The sequence below is a fragment of the Puma concolor genome, chromosome A2 (genome assembly GCF_028749965.1).
Source record: "Puma concolor isolate L17-30 chromosome A2, mPumCon1.1.hap2, whole genome shotgun sequence".
Lineage (NCBI taxonomy): Eukaryota > Metazoa > Chordata > Mammalia > Carnivora > Felidae > Puma > Puma concolor.
The window spans coordinates 15,948,727-15,972,202 of NC_141668.1; the positions used below are offsets into that span (position 1 = coordinate 15,948,727).

General features: G+C 42.4%; 1 protein-coding gene across 1 annotated transcript in view; it reads left to right on the plus strand.

Annotated features, from left to right (window-relative positions):
- Window positions 1-23,476, plus strand: part of KIAA1549 (KIAA1549 ortholog) — a 152,152-nt gene that overhangs the window by 77,451 nt on the left and 51,225 nt on the right. The window contains exons 9-12 of the mRNA XM_086689024.1: window positions 5,664-5,841; window positions 8,853-9,037; window positions 16,228-16,424; window positions 18,132-18,247. Coding sequence (XP_086545150.1) covers window positions 5,664-5,841; window positions 8,853-9,037; window positions 16,228-16,424; window positions 18,132-18,247 — 676 coding nt within the window. The remainder of the gene's footprint in view (window positions 1-5,663; window positions 5,842-8,852; window positions 9,038-16,227; window positions 16,425-18,131; window positions 18,248-23,476) is intronic.

Genomic DNA, 23,476 nt, shown 5'->3' on the forward strand with positions numbered 1-23,476 from the left:
ATATAATTGTTGGCCATATGTATATCTGTTTTGGAAAAATGTCTATTCAGATCTAATGCCCATTTTTTTTTTATTTTATTTTTTATTTTTATTTTTTTGGATTTTACATCCAAATTAGTTAGCATATAGTGCAACAATGATTTCAGGAGTAGGTTCCTTAATGCCCCTTACCCATTTAACCCATCCCCCCTCCCACAAGCCCTCCAGCAACCCTCAGTTTGTTCTCCATATTCATGAGTCTCTTCTGTTTTGTCCCCCTCCCTGTTTTTATATTATTTTTGTTTCCCTTCCCTTATGTTCATCTGTTTTGTCTCTGAAAGTCCTCATATGAGTGAAGTCATATGACTTTTGTCTTTCTCTGACTAATTTCACTTAGCATAATCCCCTCCAGTTCCATCCTCCAGTTGCAAATGGCAAGATTTCATTCTTTTTGATTGCCGAGTAATACTCCATTGTATGTATGTACATACATACATACATACACCACATCTTCTTTTTTTTTTTTTTAATTTTTTACTGTTTATTTATTTTTGAGACAGAGAGAGACAGAGCATGAACGGGGGAGGGTCAGAGAGAGGGAGACACAGAATCCGAAACAGGCTCCAGGCTCCGAGCTGTCAGCACAGAGCCCGACGTGGGGCTCGAACTCACGGACCGCGAGATCACGACCTGAGCCGAAGTCAGCCGCCCAACCGGCTGAGCCACCCAGGCACCCCACACCACATCTTCTTTATCCATTCATCCATCGATGGACATTTAGGCTCTTTCCATACTTTGCTATTGTTGATAGTGCTGCTATAAACATGGGGGTGCATGTGTCCCTTCGAAATAGCACACCTGTATCCTGTGGATAAATGCCTAGTAGTGCAGTTGCCGGGTCGTAGGGTAGTTCTATTTTTAGTTTTTTGAGGAACCTCCATACTGTTTTCCAGAGTGGCTGCACCAGCTTGCATTCCCACCAACAATGCAAAAGAGATCCTCTTTCTCCGCATCCTTGCCAACATCTGTTGTTGCCTGAGTTGTTAATGTTAGCCATTCTGACAGGTGTGAGGTGGTATCTCATTGTGGTTCTGATTTGTATGTCCCTGATGATGAGTGACGTTGAGCATTTTTTCATGTGTCAGTTGGTCATCTGGATGTCTTCCTTGGAGAAGTGTCTATTCATGTCTTTTGCCCATTTCTTCCCTGGATTATTTTTTTTTTGAGTATTGAGTTTGATAAGTTCATTATAGATTTTGGATACTAACCCTTTATCTGATATGTCATTTGCAAATATCTTCCCCCATTCTGTCGGTTGCCTTTTAGTTTTGCTGATTGTTTCCTTCGCAGTACAGAAGCTTTTTATTTTGATGAGGTCCCAGTAGTTCATTTTTGCTTTTGTTTCCCTTGCCTCTGGAGATGTGTTGAGTAAGAAAGAAGTTGCTGTGGCCAAGATCAAAGAGGTTTTTGCCTGCTCTCTCCTCGAGGATTTTGATGGCTTCCTGTCTTACATTGAGGTCTTTCATCCACTTTGAGTTTATTTTTGTGTATGGTGTAAGAAAGTGGTCCAGGTTCATTCTTCTGCATGTCGTTATCCAGTTTTCCCAGCACCATTTGCTGAGGAGGCTGTCTTTATTCCATTGGATATTCTTTCCTGCTTTGTCAAAGATTAGTTGGCCATACGTTTGTGTGTCCATTTCTGGGTTCTCTATTCTGTTCCGTTGATCTGAGTGTCTGTTCTTGTGCCATAATGCCCATTTTTAAATCAGAGTTTTTTTGTGTTTTTTGCTACTGAGTTGTTTGAGTTCCTTATATATTTTGGTTATTAACCCCTTATCAAATATTTGATTTGTGCATAATTTCTTCCATTCTGTAGGTTGCCTTTTCATTTTGTTGAATCTTTTTTTCCTTTTTCGCTGTGCAGAAGTTTTTAAGTTTGATATAGTCCACTTGTTTATTTTTTGCTTTGTAGCTTGTGCTTTCATCGTTATATCCAGAAAATCATTGCCAAGAACAGTGTCAAGGAGCCTTGCCCTTATGTTTTATTCTAGGAGTTTTGTGGTTTCAGGTCTTACATTTAAATCTTTCCATTGGAGTTAATATTTGTGAGGGGCCCACTTTCATTCTTTTGGATGTGAATACACAGTTTTCCCAGCACCATTTATTGAAAAGACCATCTCTTCCCCATTGAGTATTCTTGGCTCCTTTGTCACCATGGTCCTCTGTGGTTCCATATGAATTTTAGGATTGTTTTCTATTTCTAAATGCCACTGGAATTTTGACAGCAATAGACGGCACCTATAGATGGCTTTGGATAATATGGATGCTTTAACAATGTTAATTATTCCAATCCACGAACACAGGATATCTTTCTATTTATTTGTGTCTTTAGTTTCTTTGATCAGCATCTTATATTTTCAGTGCACAGATTTTTTTTTTTAATTTTTCAGTGTTTATTTTACTTTTGAAAGAGAGCAAGAGACCACAAGCAGGGGAAGGGCATAGAGAGGGGGACAGAGGAGCCAAAGCAAGCTCCGTGCTGACAGCAGAGGAGCCTGATGTGGGGCTTGAACTTACGAACCATGAGATCGTGATCTGAGCCGAAGTTGGGTGCTTAACTGAGTGAGCCACCCAGCTGCCCCTCAGTGTACATATTTTCTAATTCCTTGGTTCAGTTTATTCCTCAGTATTTTATTATTTTTGATGCTGTTGTGAATGGGATTGTTTTATTTATTGTTTTTTCAGATACCTTATTGTTGATGCATAAAAACATAACAGATTTTCATGTATTAATTTTGTTTCCTGTAACTTTACTGCATTCATTTATTCTAATAGTTTTTTTTTTTTTTTTTGGTGGAGTCTTTAGGGTTTTCTATATATAATATCATGTCATCTGTAAATAGTGATAGATTTTACTTCTTTCTTTCTGATTTGGATGCCTTTTATTTCTTTTTCTTGCCTAATTGCACTGGCTAGGACTTCCAGTACTGTGTTGAATAGGAATAGTGAGAGTAGGCACTCTTGTTTCTGATCTTATAGGAAAAACTTTCAACCTTATACCACTGAGTATGTTAGCTGTGAGTTTGTCATATATGGCCTGTAGTATGTTGAGGTATTTCCTTCTACACTTAATTTGTTGAGAGTTTTTATCATTAATGGATATTGAGTTTTGTCATATACTTTACCTACATCTTTTGAGATGATCATATGATTTTTATCTTTCATTTTTTTATGTGATATATCACACTTACTGATTTGCATATGTTGAACCATCCTTGTATCTCAAGGATGAATCCCACTTGATCACGGTGCATGATCTTTTAAAAAAAAATTTTTTTTTAGTGTTTGTTTATTTTTGAGAGAGAGACAGAGAGAGAGAGAGACAGAGCATGAGCCTGAGCATGAGCAGGGGAGGGGCAGAGAGAGAGAGGGAGACACAGAATCTGAAGCAGACTCCAGGCTCCAAGCTGTCAGCACAGAGCCTGATGTGGGGCTCAAACTCATGAAATGTGAGATAATGACCTGAGCCAAAATCAGTCTCTTAACTGACTGAGCCACCCAGGTGCCCTGGTGCATTATCTTTTTAATGTGCTGCTGCATTTGGTTTGCTAGAAATATATTTTGTTGAGAATTTTTACATCTAATTCATCAGAGATAGTGGCCTGTAGTTTTCTTTCTTTCTGTTCTTTCTTTCTTTCTTTCTTTTTTTCTTTTCTTTTCTTTCTTTCTTTCTTTCTTTCTTTCTTTCTTTCTTTCTTTCTTTCCTTTCTTTCTTTCTTTCTTTCTTTCTTTCTTTCTTTCCTTCTTTCCTTCTTTCTTTCTTTCTTTCTTTCTTTCTTTCTTTCTTTCTTTCTTTCTTTCTTAGTACCCTTATTGGAGTTTGGTATCAGGGTATTACTGGTCTCATAAAATGAGTTTGGGAATGTTCCCTTCTCTTTATTGTTTTGGAAAATTTTGAGAAGGATTAGCATTAATAGTTCAAATGTTTGGTGGGATTCGTCAGTGAAACCATCTGGTCCTGGGCTTTTTTTGTTGGGAAGTTTTTGATTACTGATTCAATCTTCTCAGTCCTTATTGGTCTGTTCACATTTTCTGTTTCTTTGTGATTCAGTCTCAGTAGGTCATGTGTGTTTATCCATTGCTTCTAGGTTATCCAATTTGTTGGTGTATAATTTATGGTATTCTCTTATGATCCTTTGTATTTCTGTTATCTATTGCAGTGTCTCCTATTTTATTTATAACTTTCATTTAAGTCCTTTTGTTTGTTAGTCTCACTGAAGATTTGTCAATTTTATCTTTTTAGAGCCAACTCATAGTTTTGTTCACTTTTCCTATTCTCTGTTTTATTTATTTCTGTTCTAAACTTTATTATTTTCTACTTTCTGGTAACTTTGGGCTTAGGTGTTGTCTTTTTCCTTCCTTCCTTCCCTCCTTCCTTCCAGTTCCTGGAGGTGTAAAGCTAATTTTTATTTGAGATCTTTCTTTTTTCTTGATGTATGCGTTTATAGCTATAAACTTTCCTCTTAAACTGCTTTTCCTGTATCCCATAAGTTTGTGGTATGTTGTGTTTCTTTCATTTGTCTCAAGATACTTTTTAAATTTCCCTTTTGATTTCTTCTTTGGTCTATTGGTGTTTTCAGGAGTGTGCTGTTTAATTTCCCTGTATTTGTGAAATTTCCAGCTTTTCTCCTATTATGGATTAGTTTCATACCATTGGGGTCAGAATAGATACTTGATATCATTTCTGTCTTCTTGAATTTGTTGAGACTTGTTTTGTGGCCCAACATATGGTATCCTAGAAAATGTTCCACGTGTGCTTGAGAAGAATGTGTATTCACTTCTATTGATACTGGATGGAATGCTCTGTAAATGCCTGTTAGGTTCCTTTAGTCTATAGTGTTGCTCAAATCTGCTATTTCCTTATGATTCTCTGTCTGGATGATCTATCTATCACTGAGAGTGGGATGTTAAAGAATTTGTGAGATTTATCATCTTGAGAGCAGTGGTCCTCAAGTGAGGGTGATTTTGCTGCCCCCATCCCCTGTCATGTAGGGTACAGTTGGCAATGTCTGGTGACATTTTTGTTTGTCACCACTAGTGTGGGAGGGTATGGTTACTGGTACTGGCATCTAGTGAGTGGAGGACAGTGATGCTGCTGAATATCCTGCAATACTTGGGATAGCCCCCCACTGAACCAAAATGGCAGTAGAGAAGATTGAGAAACCTCGTACCAAAAAAAAGAGAGAATCCTGATAAGATTCAAGATGAGATTGGATAGAACCAGTAATAGTTTCTGGGAACCAGGGGTGTACGTAACGGTTACGATTCACGTGGGGAGGACATTAGTGTTCTCCTATGATGTGCTGGAGCTGGTTGGTAGCAATTCTAGACTGGCTGGACTTGGCAGCCTTGCGTTCTCTGTATCCAACTTGCCCATGTGTCTCAGAGCAGACTCTGAGCAAGATGAAGCACATTTGTTATTCCGTACAGAGTAACTTTCGTTTTAACCGTCCACCTTCCCATCAAGACAGCCTCGTGGGGATTGTGGGATCCAGAATGGTGTAACGAGCTCAGTATGAGGACTGGAATGAATCCTGAATACCACAGTCAAGATGGAGTGCCCTGAGAAAGGGTATCTGGAAACATGAGCTTTGAAAATGCTAATGGTTTCTGTTATCTTTCAGATGGTAAACGTGTCAAGGCTAGAGGGAGATGACAATCCCGTGCAGCTCATCTACTTTGTGGAGGATCAAGATGGAGAAAGACTCAGTGCAGTCAAGTCTTCAGATCTGATTAACAAGATAGATATCCAGAGAGCAGCCATTATCTTGGGTTACCGAATTCAAGGTGCTGTTGCCCAACGTAAGTACATGAGGCATAGACCCTAAGTATTGTCAAGTATTGTCAAGCTGTGCTGTGGTCAAAAGCCAGTCTGTTTTCTGACAACGAAATCTGAATTTAAAGCACTCTTATGTGCACAGAGTAGATTTCTGTCTTAAACCCTTATTACAGGACACTCGAGTAAGATGTCAGTTGTGCAAATTCACTCGACAAGTCCTTCTTTGTTTATTTTGTTGATTTAGCCTTCACTGCTGTTTTTCTTACCTGGCATTTTGTATCCCAAGTGTTAGAGTGAGTTCTCATAGCTTAAGTTAACTGTAATATTTTTTCCCCTGCTCCTGTACTATTTTTCTTTTAAAAATTTTGTCTTCGGTAAAATAACTTGCTTTCTCTGTATTTATTCCAAAATCTTGTCTGTCGTATTTTGAACGTTGGTGGGGACAGTTAGTCACACAGGAAGCTGGGAGGTGCCCTCTGCATTTACTGGCTTCCTTCTGAGTTTTTTAACACAAAGAAGTCCTTGATCCATTCCCTTTTCATTGCTATTTCTCTCCCTCCCCATCCTCACAGTACTTCACAATTTAGAAAGAGGTATTTTGATATTTCTGTATTATTGTTGGAAGATACTTGGCCCCCTGGCAGTGATTGCTCTCGGTGCCTTATTTTTCAGCTCCCAGATTTTGGGTATTTAAAATGAAGGAGAAGGAGGGGCGTGGAAGAGCGTATTTCTCTAAATGTTCCCTTATGAATCAGGCTGCTATTTTAATGTGGATGTTCTTGCATTATGAGCCAGAGAGCAATCCTTGTAGGGAGCTTGGTGATATTTTCTCCCAAGGGTAAGGGGATAAGTAAGTGTTGAGAAGTAATTGAGCATCAGAGACTCTTGAAAAGGTCTTTGTAGGGAACACAGAGGAGGCAAAGGCACTTTTGAAAAATGACAGCTTCACGGTTATCCTTAATAATGGAAGATTCTTTGTGAAATCTGTACTTGTCCCTGGAAACTAAGCAGGACGAGGACTCCCGGGCACATTTTGCCTGATTCATAGATGACAGTGGAGAGAGTTTAAGCAAATAGCTGTTGGTGGTTTGTGTTTGTGTATTTCAGATATGGTTGCATGTTAGTATGTTCTGTTTCAGAGCAGTGAGAAAAAAAAGTAAACAAAGCTCTTAGTTTTCTTCATCTAGGACGTTTTGTATTTTATTTTATTTTATTTTATTTTATTTTATTTTATTTTATTTTATTTTATTTTATTTTATTTATTTTATTTATTTTATTTATTTTATTTTATTTTATTTTATTTTATTTTATTTTATTTTATTTTATTTTATTTTATTTTATATTTTATGAAAAATAATTTAAGTTTATTTATCCATCCTGAGAGAGAGAGAGAGAGGCAGGCAGGCAGAGAGAGAATCTCAAGCAGGCTCTGTGCTCACAGCATTCCAGCTAAGCACTTCACTTTTGAAAAAAGATCGATGGTGATATGGTACGGGCACCTTTCCCACTACTTCCATTTGCTCTTTGCACATCTCTTTCCTCAGTTTCTTGCTAAAATCCACAAGGTAAGGATCCTAGGATTGGAAGCCTCAGCCAACGTCAGGCCCTAGGGCAGCCATAGACCCTGGTATGAGGGCCTCATTTGGTGAATTCGTGCCTCCCCCAGGGTGTTACTAGGTGAGATCCAAGGAGAGGATCTACTTGTCCCAGCTCCTCAGTTTGATTCTGTCACTCTTTCCGTATGGTCAGTTGTTTTCATGCAAAATGAGTCACATATATAGACTATATTCAGGTCAAATTCAAAAATAAGATTAACACTTTGTCCTCTTTTTCATTTCCTGCATAGCCTGTGCTCTCTCATTTGTGCTTTCTGCATAGTGCATGTGCTTCAGAGGGCTCGCTCCCTTCCCTTGTCACTCTCTCAGGGCCTAAACCCACACTTAAGCCGGCACCGGGAATGTTTGTGTTGTTACATCTTTGCGCAGAAACATTTTGATCCCATAGCACATGTTAATCATTATAGGATATGAAAAAAGCGTAAGACTTAGCCCCTGCCTGTGGAGACTGAAATGTATTGCAAGAGACAAGACTTAGAGTCATGACCATATTAATGAGTGGAGTGGCGCCGTATATCAAGATAACACATTTATGTAATAAAATGCATTTTAAAATATAGTAAGGTACCGATTGCAAGGCCAAAGTAACCAGAGTAAAATAACTTAGAAAGGGAGGAAACTACTATTGTCATGGAGAGGTCTTTGGGAAGTGATCACAACGGATGAGGAGGTTGGGCAGAGGGGAGGGGTTTGGGTTGTCGGGTGATTGGAACCTGAGCTTTAAGTGGAGCTGAGACCTTTGAGAGGATGGGTGCAGAATGAAGAGTTCAAGAGCCCTGGATCAGGAGACAAGGTTAGGGAAAGGAGCTGGTGAAGGAATTGAAGGCAGAGGGGTTGAAGCCTATCCCTCCAAGATCACGTCAGATGGGAGGCTTGGCAGTGGTTGGGGTGGTCAGGAGGATGGGGAGTGGCAGATTTGGAATAAGTAAGTGGGATTTCACATAATTTAAAAATTGACATCTGGTACCTCAAATCTTGCTTTAGGGGTTTAGAGGGAGAAGCAGGTGAGGAAATTAAGGCGATGCTCACAGATTACTTGTTGGGGTTTCTGGTTTTTAGTATGGAAGCATTCCTGGAGTGAGGTTACAATGGAGCTGGTGGAACACACTGGAAGTCAGGAGACCTGGAATTAACCTAGCTCTGCCATCAGATGAGCCATGTTCCTTTAGACACGTCACCTATGTCACCATGGTCGCTAATGCATTGAGGACGTAAGAGTCTGTGTTGTGTTTGTTTACTGAGTCATGTTTCTAGCCATCAGGAGATCACAGCCTCCAACTACTTGTTTTGACCTGAAACGACAAGGACTCTCCAGGTTTCTCACAGAAGAAGGCATGTTCTTCGTGTTCCTCACAGAAGGGCTGTCCAGTAAACGAGTGCAGAAGAATTAGCGAATGACCTGTCTTCTTTGTCTGCAGCCTTGGACAGAGTGAAGAGGCCGTCCCCAGAGTCCCAGAGCAGCAACCTCTGGGTCATTGTCGGTGTGGTCATTCCAGTGCTCGTGGTGACAGTGATTGTCATCATCCTCTACTGGAAACTGTGCCGCACAGACAAGTTGGACTTCCAGCCTGACACGGTGGCCAACATCCAGCAGCGTCAGAAGGTAAGGGGCGTAACTGCCCCGTGTTCACATAGGCCGTCTTACGGGCTGGGGTAGGCTGAGTTCAGGCTCTTGATACTGAAAGACAGGAGAGGGAGCTAGTAGGGACATTTTGTGGCTTTAACGGTGGTATCCCTTTGCCTCATATTTGCTTACTGGAACCTGTTTCTTCTTAGAATTAAATATGTGCCAAGAAGATTAAGCTGTATCAAGGCTTAGGAATGTTATAAGCTCCCAGGTTGTGTGATTTTATTTATGAGATGATCATATCCATTTTTGTATGAATTCTGATCTATTTTAACCCTGGATAGCTTCAGAGAACAGGAGCTAAGGGAGGTTTTCTCAGATCTGTATCTCAATTTCGTTCATACATGGCCTCACTAGACGGTTGGTTTATTTTCCATGCACCATATTGGAAGTCCACTATCCACCTTGATTAAGATCATGTAATCATTAAAAAATAATACTGCATGCCTTAAACATTTTAAATATACAAGTGGGTTCTTACTTGCCAATCTTTTGATATACTCTGAATCTTTTTTTCTTTTGTATTTTATTTTTGGGATTGTTGGTTTACTGAGAAGATTCTGTGTGGTTTTTCTTGTAAGAAATAACACCTCTAATGCATCAGCTGCTGTTTCCAGCTTGGGTTTCTTTAGAGAAGAGCAAGCAACCTGAGTGCAGAATTCTCTAGATTATTTTTTTTCAACACCCACTCCAAGTCTGCCATCTTTTAGAGTTAATTCACCTACCCCTAATTTGACAGCAGTGTTTTTAAAACATCTTTTTCATGTCATTCCAAAGCACTCAATTTAGTTTTTATAATAATAGCAGTTCTCACATTTATGTTTGAGTGGTTCCTGCAGTGTTTGTCACATAGCAGTTTCAGAGCAAAGATATTGACTCTTAGTAAGTGTCTAGTTTTGGTTGATCTTTTCTGAGCAAAAACATGCCAAGTACCCAAGAAGAAGTCAGTAGCTGCACACGTCTAGCCCACCGTGCCAATTAGCCATTGCCAAGGGAATGGAAAATGGTAGTCCATCTACTGTGTTTATGAATGTACACCCTCTGTGGGTCTCACACATTTAGAGGGCTCATTTGACTCTAGAAGTTTGATTAAAAAAAGCAAGCAAGAGGCAGAACAAGAAGAAATAAAGGGCTGCCTATTAGTTAGCCTTTGAAATTTATTCTGTTTGGCTGTAAGAAACGCTGCCCATTACAAACCTATACCTGCTGAAAGAAAAAAAATAAGTATTTTTTTTTCTTATGAATTAACTAAAATGCAAAGCTGTGACTAAGTTGGAAGCTTATGATTATCAAATGTATTGGAAGCGTTTAAAAAAATTTTTTTTAACATTTATTTATTTTTGAGACAGAGAGAGAGAGAGAGCATGAACAGGGTAGGGTCAGAGAAAGAGGGAGACACAGAATCTGAAACAGGCTCCAGACTCTGAGCGGTCAACACAGAGCCTGACGCGGGGCTCGAACCCACGGACCGCGAGATCATGACCTGAGCCGAAGTCGGACGCTTAACCGACTGAGCCACCCAGGCACACAAATGTATTGGAAGCATTTTATACACTAAGGTTCTATTTATTACCTGTCTTCATTTATTATTTACATAGTGTGCTAAGGTTGTTTTGTTGTTAGGCAAGGTAGTGGCATGAAAAAAACCTGGAAAAAATGCTTGATGTGCTGAATCATTCATTGCGTGAATTCATTGTGCTAAGATCAACAGTACGTTTGGAAATGTTTTTGTTCCGGTGAAAAGAGTAATGTTACAGAGAGATTTACCCAGTATAGATGGGTATGTCGTCAGGTCTTTCATGTTCCATGTTGCCCAACATAAACACTCCCCATGGAAGCCCATCTGTCATCTGTTCCTTCATTCAACTGTCAGAGGACAACATCCCTTGAGTTCAAAACAGGATATTCCCCAAGTTTTCTCCTTCTCCTACTTTTACTTCCGAAATATTTTCGTGCCCCAGATGTTGCTATAAATCAAATGGACAGAGTTTCAAATAGAACCTCCAGCCCTCGGAGTTGCCCTTTATGGCATGTTTGTAGGAAGGTCTCCTGCGTGGAGGGGGCCCCTGAGGGAGTAAGTGTCTTCTGACACTGGAAGGGGGGCCAAAGCCCCGTGACATTTCAGAAGCGTGGTCTTTGTTTTGCTGGCATAGGAACCCGCTATATAGGTCTTGTCTCGTGTTTATGATAGGAAAAGGATGATCTGTGTTTAGTTTAGAAACAAATATCTCTACTTTACAACTGTTTCTTCTAAGATTTACGTGGCAGTAGTGAGGGGCCTCTAGCCCATCCCTTGGGGCAGTTTGAAAAGATGCCAGCTTCTCCTGTGACTTCAAGAGTTCTTTCTCCTTCTTGTGCTCACCCTGCCCCCCCCCCCCCCCGATGTTGCTGCACTGCTACTCCCCTAGATCCCCCGAGCAAATCTCAGAGCTACAAACATCTGGAAACAATAAATGTGCTGACCAAGAGTCCACACCCACTACCCCTTGTAATGAGCAGGAAACCTCTTCAGATTGGGAGTGGATTCGTTTTGACATATGATAAGAGGGAGAGACCATTCTGTCACATTTGGAGACAGGGTCTTTTTTTATTTCCACTAATTAAAAAAAACAAACCTAACGCATATCTTTCTTTTATCTGTAGTCTCTTTAATCTGTAGCCCAAAGCCATCACTTTTTACTAGTATCAGAAAAACTGCAGCTTGGACCCACCTCGCCCTGTTTGAGGCTCTATTTAGAGACATGGATGGCATTGGCTAGATGCTGCTGATCCCACGGAAGCTTGTTCCTTCTGATGGGGTAGTCCATACTCTGTTGTTGGCGTGGGACCATGGTTCCTGACCTGTGGGCACTGTGGGCAGCCAGAGGGAGCTGCTTCAGTCACTGCTTATCCGGTCACCCAACACCCAGCCTTTGCTCTGAGCCAAGCAGGGCCAGGCTGGGTCACAAGTCCAGATGACATGCAATCCCTGCCTTCGAGGCCTTTAGTAAGAGAGGACAAGTGACCCAGACACTGACACATTGCAGCCTAAGTCTGTCCAGGCTGCCACAGAAGCAGGGAGGAGGGGCAGCTACCCCATTGGGCAGTGGGCTGCCTCTGCCCTCTGGGAAGGGGTGATGCTGGGGCTGAAGCTCAGAGGTTGAAGAGATGAACCAGATGAAGTGGGCTCAGGTGGAGGGAATGGTCTATCTGTCAGGAACGATGGAGCAAAGGTTTATGGAAGGGCACAGGAAAAACTGAGGGGACGGTAGGCAAGAGCCAGGCTGGGAGGGGTTGTAGGACAGATCAGGGGTTGGCAGTGGTGCTCTAGGTAGTGAGGAGCCAATGATGGATTTTCAGCAGGGAGAGCAGCTTGAACATATTCATGCCGGGAACGACCACTGTGGAAGGCTGTGTGGACAGCTGATGGAAGAGAGAAGCTTCATGGGCATTTCTTCCATCTCAGCCAAATTCCTCTCATCCCCTGCGGTTGCTCTTTGATTCTCTGCACGGACCCCGTAGCACCTAGTTTGTGGGGAGTTCAGTTCCCCCACTGTCACTTGGCTGCTACCTCCAAGATCGCAGGGTGACCAGAGGTCCCAGGGCTGCAGCAGGGACAGACGGTAGTAACGTCTCCTTGTCCTCGCCTTCTGAATGGAATCAGCATGGCGACCGTGGTGACTTTTCACAGATCACATCCACCAAATAAGAAATGCATAGACAGTGCTGCGGTCTGCGAGACTGCAAATTTTTATTCAGGCACGTTTGGGGTTTGCTCTGTGGTTTCTATTGTCATCTTAACTGCTCCTTCCCAGGGGTTCAGGCTAACCGGAGAGCTGGGGATTCGCTCCGTCTTGTTCCACCCAGGTCGTATTATATTTATGGCTCATGCATTTTAAAATTCATCAGGCATCTCTCCTATTCTTTGGCTGACCTGCTTTACCAGCCCTCTCTGACTCGTCGGCGACGTATTCCAGTGGGGCACGGACAATGGGGACTGCCCCCTCTGTGACATATTAAAGAGGGATGGAACAAAAGAGAGCCATCTTTCCTCAGAAATAATGGGTCCTTAGAGAAATATTGAAGGCCCTAATTAATTGTGGCTCTTTTATAAAATACTGATTGAAGCTTATTCTGCATGGGGAAGCCGGAGACACAATACAGCCAGACTGAACTCTAGATTTTTTGTTTGTTTGTTTGTTTTTAAGAAATGGAAAAACTAGAAAAAAGCATTCTGGGAAGTAGGGATAAAACAAAAGGAGCTAATTGCATAAGTGGGCAAGTTTTCCTCTAATTTCTTCCTTTTGTGTGTTCTAAGGTAGCTTTTGTTTTGTGCAGAAGCACAGGTTAGTTGCCAAATTTCTATTGTTGAAGGTGGTGACTCACCCTGCTTGTAAGTAGTGCAAGATCTAATGGATATATTCGAAGATGTTGGTGGGAATCAACAGTGAGCCGGCAGGGCCTTTCCTTGGTTCCCCACAAGATCCAGTAAGTTTGGAGCTCCAAATGACTTTTTAAAATTCATTTAGTTATCAAATATTTATGGAGGGTCTACCCTGTCATATCTTGGTGCTGAATTAGAAAATTTTGTGTCTAACTTTATAGCTTTTATCTGACGCCTGAGAACACTTAGCAATTTCTGTTAACTGCTTGACATTTCATCAGCCAATAGCAACAGCGATGTTGTCAATTGCACCTGGATGGTACTTAGACATTTTATGAAGCATTTCGACATATACGTGTGTTTGTTTCTTGCACGAACTCTGAGAGTTTGTCAGGGTAGGTGACCAGTATCAATCCCTAGACTTGGGGTACACAGACTGGACCACAGAGGCAGTGCGGTTTGTATTTTTTCCTTTATTCACTTTGGAGACCTTTACTTGGAGGAGGCAGTCTGTGGCTCCTCCTTCAGTTTTTCTAAAGCTGACCGTCTACCTTGCAAAAGTGATTGTTTCCTGGTCATTAGAGGCATTTACTTTCTTACTGGGAAGTGCACTAAAGAAGATTTTACCAAGATTTACTAAATGGTGTTGACGGGGTTGACTCAGTGACTATTGATTATATCCGTGATTCTTCCATTTAGAGGCAGTTTGTTTATGGAACTAACAGGGGGCGCTGCAGGGGTAAAAAGCAAGGGAAGGACTCTCACGACAGGAGGTAGGAAAGGGGAACCAGCGTGATGCCCAGACCACAGGCACACTCACGAACGGCCCCTGTCTGTGGTGGAGTAGTCTGCTCTGGTCACACGGGATCATTAATTTAGAAAACAGAGCCTCACCTGGTCTTTGCCTCTTGTTTCCAAGCAACAGCTTTGTAAACTACATTTATAGTAAGTTTTGTCCCCCTCTGCTGGAATAAGTCATTATTACCGACTACTTCCTTTCTATTCACAGATTGTAGACTTTTAGTGCTAAAAAGACCTTCGAGATCACAGATCTAAGCCTTTGGTGTTGTCACTCGTTTGGCATGAAGTTAGCACAAATATGACAAAACCTTTTGCTTCTACACATAGCCCATTGTCTAAAATAACTCCTTCGGTTGTTTTGGCCTTTGTCTTTGACCGATGGACTCTCTATAAAGTGTGGAATACAGCCTCGCCAAGGGCTTTGGTGTGCATGTGGCTTTCCTGCCAAGGAGACCCATGGGGCAATTATTGAAATGCAGTTTAGTTTCCTATACTCTTCAAGTTCCAATTAATGACACATAATGCCTTCCCCTGACCCCTGACACTTTTAGTGTCACCGCAAAGGGTGCCTCACCTTTATTGCCCACATTTCTATATACTTTTGAGCGCTTTTCCTGTGTTAGCGCAGCCCTGGGAGCCGAGGCGTGGACTCCGTCGTGGCAGGTCCACGGGGCATTGGCTGTGGGTTTGGTGTTGCCACCACGTACCTAAGGTAGGACTTCCGCATCCACCAATGTGAGAGCTGGGCTTTTTCAAAGACCTCTTTCTCCTTTCTCTTTGTGCCCGCATTACTTCTTTCGGCCACTCCTTTCTAGAACTTCTCTATCTCCTTGCCTTCTATTACATTAGACTTCACAAATTCTTTTATTTCTTTGAAAGTCACTTATTTATTTCCCTCGCCTCTTCCTCTGAGCCCCAAACTATTAGATGTTACCCAACATTTTGTCCACAGACTCTGTTTCCATCTTTAAAAATATCTCAGGACCCCTTCACGTCATCTTCTGTACAGATGCTCTCCAAGTCCTATCTCCAGCCTGAAATCTCCCCCAAGCTGTCATCCTCTGTGTCCAGTGACACCAAGCTCTCCTCCTTTGGAGCGTTTCCTGCTATCTCAATCTGAAGCATGTCTGAAGTGAAACTTGTCTTTTTATCTCCTCAGGTTAGCATTCTTTCGTGACGAATGTGCCTTCCACTGTTCAGGATGCCTGCCTATAAGTCATTCAAGTTATCACTGGCTGCTCTCCCTCCTTTGCCTCTTGCGTCTATATTTGGCTTCCAGATCCTTCTGCCTCTTCTTTAGAATTGTTCATTACTTCCCAATTGGTCTCTTTGTGTCCTGTCTGCTTGGATTTTGGAAATCTGCCTCTTTAGAAACGCTTAGTGGTTTTCTGCTCTAGAAACTGGCACTTGGTGTTGGGCAGCCTTCTCTCTCTCCCCACATTCTGACCCTTCTAGGGCAGCTGATGTGCTCTCTTCCCAGCTTTCAGGTGTTCTCTGGCCCCTGACACAGTCTTAGGACATTCTCTGTGTAGCTGCCCTTTTGCATTTATTTCCAAGTTCTTCCTGTCCTGCGAATCCCGGCCTCAGTCTCCATTTCTCGATAAAGAATATCTCGCCTACTATATATAGATATATATATATCTCGCCCAATATATCGTGCCACTGTCTCCATCTAATCCACTGCATAGCACATGATCATGCTACTGTGATGGTGGCCAGGTATTGTCTTGCAGTGTCTTTTGTATCATGGTCTAGATATTTGGTCCCATAATCTTCTTTCATCTTTCGCAAGTATCTGCCTTTTCTGCCAACTCTAGGTATAAACAGCCCTGTGCACACTGTTGATGTTTTAGAGATGCTTGTTCAGTTAGATTGGTGGGGTGGCAAGCACCATCTCGGGTCGGAAGTTGGCACTCACAATCTTGCCGGCCCTCACAATCCCCTTTTACAGTCCCGGGACTTCAGATTGACTCTCTCACTTGGGTGTGTCTGTGTGTTTTAGTTGCAGATCCCTAGCGTGAAGGGCTTTGATTTTGCGAAGCAGCATCTGGGTCAGCACAATAAAGACGACATACTGATTATTCATGAGCCAGCACCACTGCCGGGACCTGTCAAGGATCACACCACACCCTCTGAAAACGGAGATGTGCCCAGCCCCAAGGCAAAGATCCCTTCCAAGAACGTCCGACACCGAGGAAGGTTCTTATTGGGCTTTCTGTATTGTTCTCTATCTCAGAGCATGTTTCCGTTTTCAGTTTGTCAGGTTCCAGTGTCAAAAGAGCTGATGGTGAGTATTCCCTGGGTCTGGAACTCCAGGAGACTGGCGCCAGCTTGCCCAAAGTTAATGAACCCAAGCGCTCTTGATCCACTCCGGTGGACTGCCATAGGAGTCCAGGCGCTTTTCTCAAGTATTTAGCGTTATAAATCGCTGCCTCTCATGGTTTGGTGGTCCCCCTGAGACTTGGTGAGGTATTGACTAGCTCAAGTGTGTGTATTCTGGGGTGGGTCATTCTAGGCCCTCAGGACATGATATCAGAAGTCATAGATAAAACAAGCCTGACACATAATACACACTCAGTCCATATTGGTTTTGCCCTTGACATTATGCCAGAGGCTGGCTATGACTTGGTAGCTTTGTCTGCAGGTGACTTTCATCGCATCCTCCTTTCTTCGCCTGGCTTTTCGCCAGCCGTCTCTGTTGTCTCTCTCGTTAGCGTGTTTCCATGGGCTCCACACCACCTCCCCCCTGCCCAGCTCCCCATTCCCAGTGTATTTCCATTCTTCTATCAAAGCAAAGCGCACGGAGGACTGCCTGTTAACACACCGCCTGGAAGTCCCCCTTTTCACCCTCTGATCCTGTGAGAAGGGCTGGAGCTTGGTCAAAGATCAGGATCAGGTTTTATGCAGTTGACTGTAGAACTCAGCCTGGTCACGCCACGGTATGGAAGCTTCAAATTATCAGCCCTCCTTGAAGCTTTGAACTCCAAATCTTGATCTCCTGCTAAGAGGGGGAGAAAAACGTGTGATCATACCAACACTTGAAACGATGTCACAATTTCTGACTTATCAGAAAACCTACCCCGGGGGTTCTGGCCTAGTTTTAAGAATTTAATGGATGTTACAACGTGATCTTTACAAAAGAAAGCGAATTATGTAGAGAGATGTTACTTGCTTAATTATCTTGCAGGCTAAGAATAAATCAAATCATTAAAGATCGTCAAAAACGTTAGTATAATCTTGCCAAGTTTTTTTCCCCCCCTCCCCTGGTAGTCCCATTCTAGACATTAGTCACAACAGTTCAGTGGTCTGCGGTTAAGGTAGTATTTTAGCATCCCTTAGGGACACACAGAGAAGGTCTACTAACTGGTTAAGGATTTTCATTAGCCTGGTGCAGCCTGGGTTCTCTGACATCCTTGCTCTTATATGTAGAATCAAATCTCAGGAGTGATTGTTGCTTTTGTGTTATAAGTGTTGGCTTCTGCCGAAGCTGTGGGGTTCTTTGGGGTGTCTTCAGGACCACCCTGGGTTCCTAGGAATTCTGTAGTCTCAGTTGACCTGGAACCGGGCCTTAACCCCAGATCTTCTGATACAGTCTCTGCTGGACCCACACTGCCAGGCCAGGGCCCTGGTAGCCGAGGGACCATCCTCCAGTGTGGCACTCAGTTTCCTGGTATTTGCTGAAACACAGCCTGCTGAACCATATAAGCCCTGTTATACTGTCTTCACGAGGGGACTATGTGCTGTGAGTGTGTGTTCCTTGTAGATGATTTTTTGGACGGTCCCATTTCTGTCTGTTTTGCCTCGAAGGCTGCCTTCCACACCTAAGTTAATGTGACCTTCTCCTCCCCTCCCCTCCCCTCCCTTTCTTTCTTTTTCCTAATGCTTGTGTTTGTTTTGTGTCTGTAGAGTTTCTCCATCAGATGCTGACTCTACCGTAAGTGAGGAGTCCAGTGAGAGGGATGCAGGAGACAAGACACCGGGAACGGCAAACGATGGCCCGCCCCACAGAGCCCCACAGAGCGGTCAGTGATTCTTCCCGTTCTCCACGTTAACTGTAGTAATGGAGAGTCCAGTAGGATAAGGTTTTACGGTATTTCACATGCTAAACATTTAACAAAAAAATCTGCAGTGGAATATTTGTTATCCATATGGTGAGTTTCTCAGCATCAGCCGTCACTGTCTGATGTGGTTCTGGTGTCTGGATTGAGGCGGGGGACTGTGCTAGAGGTTAGGGATTCACTCAAGTACGTTTGGAAGTTCATAGCCATGTTCCATTCTAGTGGAGAGTCCTAATGGTTTGCCTCCCCCAAGAACAAGGAGGAAATCAAACTACAACCAGACTCGCAAACACTACCTCCAGGATTTAGTGACCTTCTTAGGATCCAATTCCAGTATTTCCCAGCTGCCACTGCCAGAAAGTCGTTTATGTATCATGGGTCCAAATGCATTATATTTGGTTCTGTTCCTAGATCATCCTTCCTATAGGTCATTCGGTGCAATCGGGTGGCGTAGCATATTTGAATCTGTAGTCTGTGGTTTTTTAGGCCAGGTATGAAACGGACTTCGTGTCCGTCCCAAAGACATGAACGTGGAGCTCTTGCTCCATGACAAAACTAAGCCCACAGGTCTAACTAGACTTAGGAGCATTTCTTGGTGTGATGGCAAGGTAGCTTGGCTTTAGTTTAAGAGATTCTGTTAAGTAAATGTGCTAGTACAGCTGTTGTATTTGCTGGAGTTTTATTTATATTTCAGGGCCATTTCAGTAATGCAAAGAAAATTGGAATGCCCCACGATACTGTTTTTAATAGTAATTTTTATACTTCAACATTTGCCGTCATAAATTTCTTTGTTTCAAAATGCAGTACCAAGTGAACCATATTCTATAAATGAACAGATTCTAGATGGAAGCTAGAGGGCCTGATCTATCATTGCCATGCTGGTGACCTTGCAAGTCCCGTAGCCTTTGGGGCTTCTGTAGGACTAAACTAGCTCATTTTTGAGATTCCTTCCAGCTCTTTTTTGATGTTAAAGAAAACTCCCTTAGAATAAAGGAAGAGTTTTTTCTTTGGATCCAGTTTCACAGAATTGTAAAACTTATTTAAGCACCATGGTAACAGGTGCTCTCTTTCAGACAGACAGAACTAAAATCTAATTTTGATTCTGGGAAGGAAATATTTGAGAGGGAAAAAGAAAAAAAAAGAATCAGTTCTGGAGTTTCTCAGTTTCTGTTCATTGCTTATCTGAGAAAATCTTGCTTTTAGTTCCTGCATTTAACTCCTTACTGACAGTATTAAAACCAGTATCTTCTGTGTGGCTAACAAAAATCAAATATCACTATCAACACATACTCAAAATCCAACTAGTAAGCATGTCAGGTGTGGGACTGAGTTGTCCGCGGAAGGAGGCAAGTACACTAGATGTTGTGAGTTCTGGAAGCTAAGATGTCACCATTATGATTTGAAGAGACGCCACAATCTGTACATTATTTTCATATTTTAGAAAGATGATTTTCTCACTACAAATATCACTTCGCTTGAAAGATCTTGTTTACTTCTTTAAAGCTACCATGAAGGTATTTTTTTGCTTGCATAGAACTTAAATACCCTATAGAAAAGATTGAGAGTTTAAAAAAAAAATTAATTTATTTTTAAATTTACATCCAAGTTAGCATGTAGTGCAACAGTGATTTCAGGAGTAGATTCCTTAATGCCCCTTACCCATTTACCCCATTCCCCCTCCCACAGCCTCTCCAGCAACTGTCAGTTTGTTGTCTGTATTTTTTTTTTATTTTTTTTTTAACGTTTATTTATTTTTGAGACAGAGAGAGACACAGCATGAACGGGGGAGGGGCAGAGAGAGAGGGAGACACAGAATCGGAAGCAGGCTCCAGGCTCTGAGCCATCAGCCCAGAGCCCGACGCAGGGCTCGAACTCGCGGACCGCGAGATCGTGACCCGAGCTGAAGTCGGACGCTCAACCGACTGAGCCACCCAGGCGCCCCTGTTCTCTGTATTTAAGAGTCTCTTATGTTTTGTCCCCCTCCCTATTTTTATATTCTTTTCTCTTCCCTTCCCTTATGTTCATCTGTTTTGTATCTTAAATTCCTCATATGAGTGAAGTCATGTGATATCTGTCTTCCTCTAATTTTGCTTAGCATAATACACTCTAGTTCCATCCACGTTGTGGCAAATGGCAAGATTTCATTCTTTTTGATTGCCGAGTAATACTCCATTGTGTATGTGTATGTGTGTATATATATATATATATATATATACACACATACACACACACACCACATCTTTATCCATTCATCCATCGATGGACGTTTGGGCTCTTTCCATACTTTGGCTATTGTTGATAGTGCTGCTATAAACATGGGGGTGCGTGTGCCCCTTGGAAGCAGCATACCTCTGTCCCTTGGATAAATAACTACTAGTGCAATTGCTGGGTTGTAGGGTAGTTCTATTTTTAATTTTTTTGAGGACCCTCCATACTGTTTTCCAGAGTGGCTGCACCAGTTAGCATTCCTAAGGATTGTGAGTTTTTAATCACAGCTTTTGAATTATTTTGTGATTCATGTAAAAGTCCTTCTTTTGTGACAAGTCATAGTTGCCTGAGAACCACTTGGGTCCCTCCTCCATGTTACCCTGGGACCAGTGTTCTGTCTCAACACAGCAGGTGCCCTGGCCTCTGGGTCCTTTCTGACTCATTGGCAAGACTTGCAATGGATGTCACAAGTCATCTGACCCACATTGCAATGGTGGCTGAGAAAAGAGCATCATTGATTTTGGTCTATTAGAGGTTGTGCTTTATCCCCTGCCCAGCTGACTATTTTTGGAAGGTGGGTAGACCATGATGCATATATATGACCATCTATGGACCCTTAGGAGGTTACTTAGATGTCATTGTGTTCACAGTTATTGTGGTTTTAGAGAAAGTCACATTGTTACCACGGGTTCCCTTTAGCAGAGCTGTGAAGAGAGAGATGAGCTAGGGAGACGATGCACCTTCCTCGTGTGAAGGCAATGGTATTCAGCCTGGTACTGTGCCACCATTGTGGTGTTCTTGCCTAATGTTGTATCCTTCCTCCTCTGTCATCGGGAATCCACTGAGTAGGTAAGGACTGCGAAACATGTGCGTGCAAGGATGTGATTTAAAAAAAAATTTTTTTTTAATGTTTATTTCTGAGACAGAGAGAGAGCATGAGTCAGGGAGGGGCGGAGAGAGAGGGAGACACAGAATCTGAAACAGGCTCCAGGCTTTGAGCTGTCAGCACAGAGCCTGATGCGGGGCTCGAACTCACAGACTGCGAGATCATGACCTGAGCTGAAGTCGGATGCTCAACCGACTTAGCCACCCAGGCGCCCCAAAGATGTGATTTTTAAGTAGTTGGCACTTCATTCATGAGAATTCCACAAGTTCTGAATTGTAGAATGGACTTCTAGAAGTTTCAGTTGGAGCTAAGCCGATACCTCCTTTGGCGTTGTTACGGAGTTTGCAAAGCAAATGAATAATTTGGGGGAGATTGCAGGGCAACTGTTTTGACTGCCTATACATCAAAGTTTGTCAAGGAATTGTGGAGCACTCATTCATAGAATGACTAAATTCACAGATAATTCTTTTCATTGAAGCAGATTCCCAGATGCCTTTCTGGGGTAAAATTTTATAAACTTAGTTGAAGTGACTGGTTGGTTAGTCCTGCATTCAGCATATCTGTGCTTAGTGCCTGTGGCGGGTGAGGTGCTAGAATGGGAGGAAGAGGAAGAGAGAAATGTGATCGCTGCCTCCCAGGATACTAATGGGGGCCATGGGCCTTAGCGATAGTGTACTTTGTATTTACCTGCAGATAATGAAATTAATATTCTTTAAAAATGTTTTATAGCTTCACCATTTCAGTACTTCATATAGTTCTTTCCCCTGTCATTCTGCTTTGTCTACATCTTCCTACTCTAATTTCTATCATTACAGTTTTTTGGTTTTCTATTTGAATATAAATGGGTTTTAATCCAAAGTCTCCTATTACCTTAAGGCATATTCATGCAGATTAATCTCTGTGTATCCCAGTTGTACCTTCCATTGGTCATTATTGTCCATGTAGTTTTTATTTGTACAATATATAGCAAACATAAAAATAACCAAGTTATGGGGCGCCCGGGTGGCTCAGTTGGTTAAACATCCAACTTCGGTTCAGGTCATGATGTCACAGTTCATGAGTCTGAGCCCCACATCGAGCTCAACACTGATGGTTTGGAGCCTCCTTGGGGTTCTCTCACTTTCCCTCTCTCTCTCTCTAACCCTCCCCACCCCTCCCCCAAATAAATAAACTTAAAAAAGTATATCCCCGTTACAGATATATACACATACATATATTGTCTGGTTGCAGTTGGTGAATTGTGCCAAACCGTGACCACAGCTGGGGACTGGAACAGGGCACCGACAGGAGCGAGGCATAGGCTTGCAGCTGGGAGGTACCCAGGCAGGAAGACAGCGCGAAAGTCGGGGAATGGTGATCTTCCTTTGTCATCTGTGTGCCCCGGTCTGTTAACCCTTCTGGAGGAAAGCGTCTCATCTTTAAGTGTCAGTAGCTTAAAGGGTTCCCCTTTGTGACATTTGCTGTTACTGTCAAAGTTTGGGTTAGCAAGGCTAGCCTGTCTGGCGAAGCTAATTACCCCCTTTTAGGCTTTGTGCCTGCAATTTGAGTAGCTGCCACAGGATGAATGGTGGTGCCGGCTGTGCTTGTGTTGCACAAATAGGCTCCCTCTGGGCCCAGGGCAGGGAAGGAAAGCCCGAGAATAGCCTGAATCCAGATAATGATGCTCCCTTGCTAGAGAGGCGTCATTCATTCACAATTCTATAAATCATTTCTAATCGTGTGGGATATAATTCAAATTGAGACGAAATACAAAGACATACACACCACTGATGTGCGTGCATTAAAACAGATTCCACACGCTCTCACTCCTTCTTGTGACCTCTTGGTCGTGTATTGTAAAGCACTGTCCAGAGTGTTCAGGGGACAACTGTGGCTTAGCAGAGGGAGTGTATCTAAGTACCTCTATGAAGCTCTTCCCATCTCTTCATCCCTTCTGCATCTCTCTCTTTGCCTTTTGAAACGTAAAGTTTATTGGGATTATATCTACTACCAAAGTCATATGCATTAGAGAAAATCCCCACTAGAGAAAATGCAAGAAATTGGAGAAAATCACCCATTCTACTAAGGTCCGGTCTCTGTTTTCTTTTTAATTTTTTTTA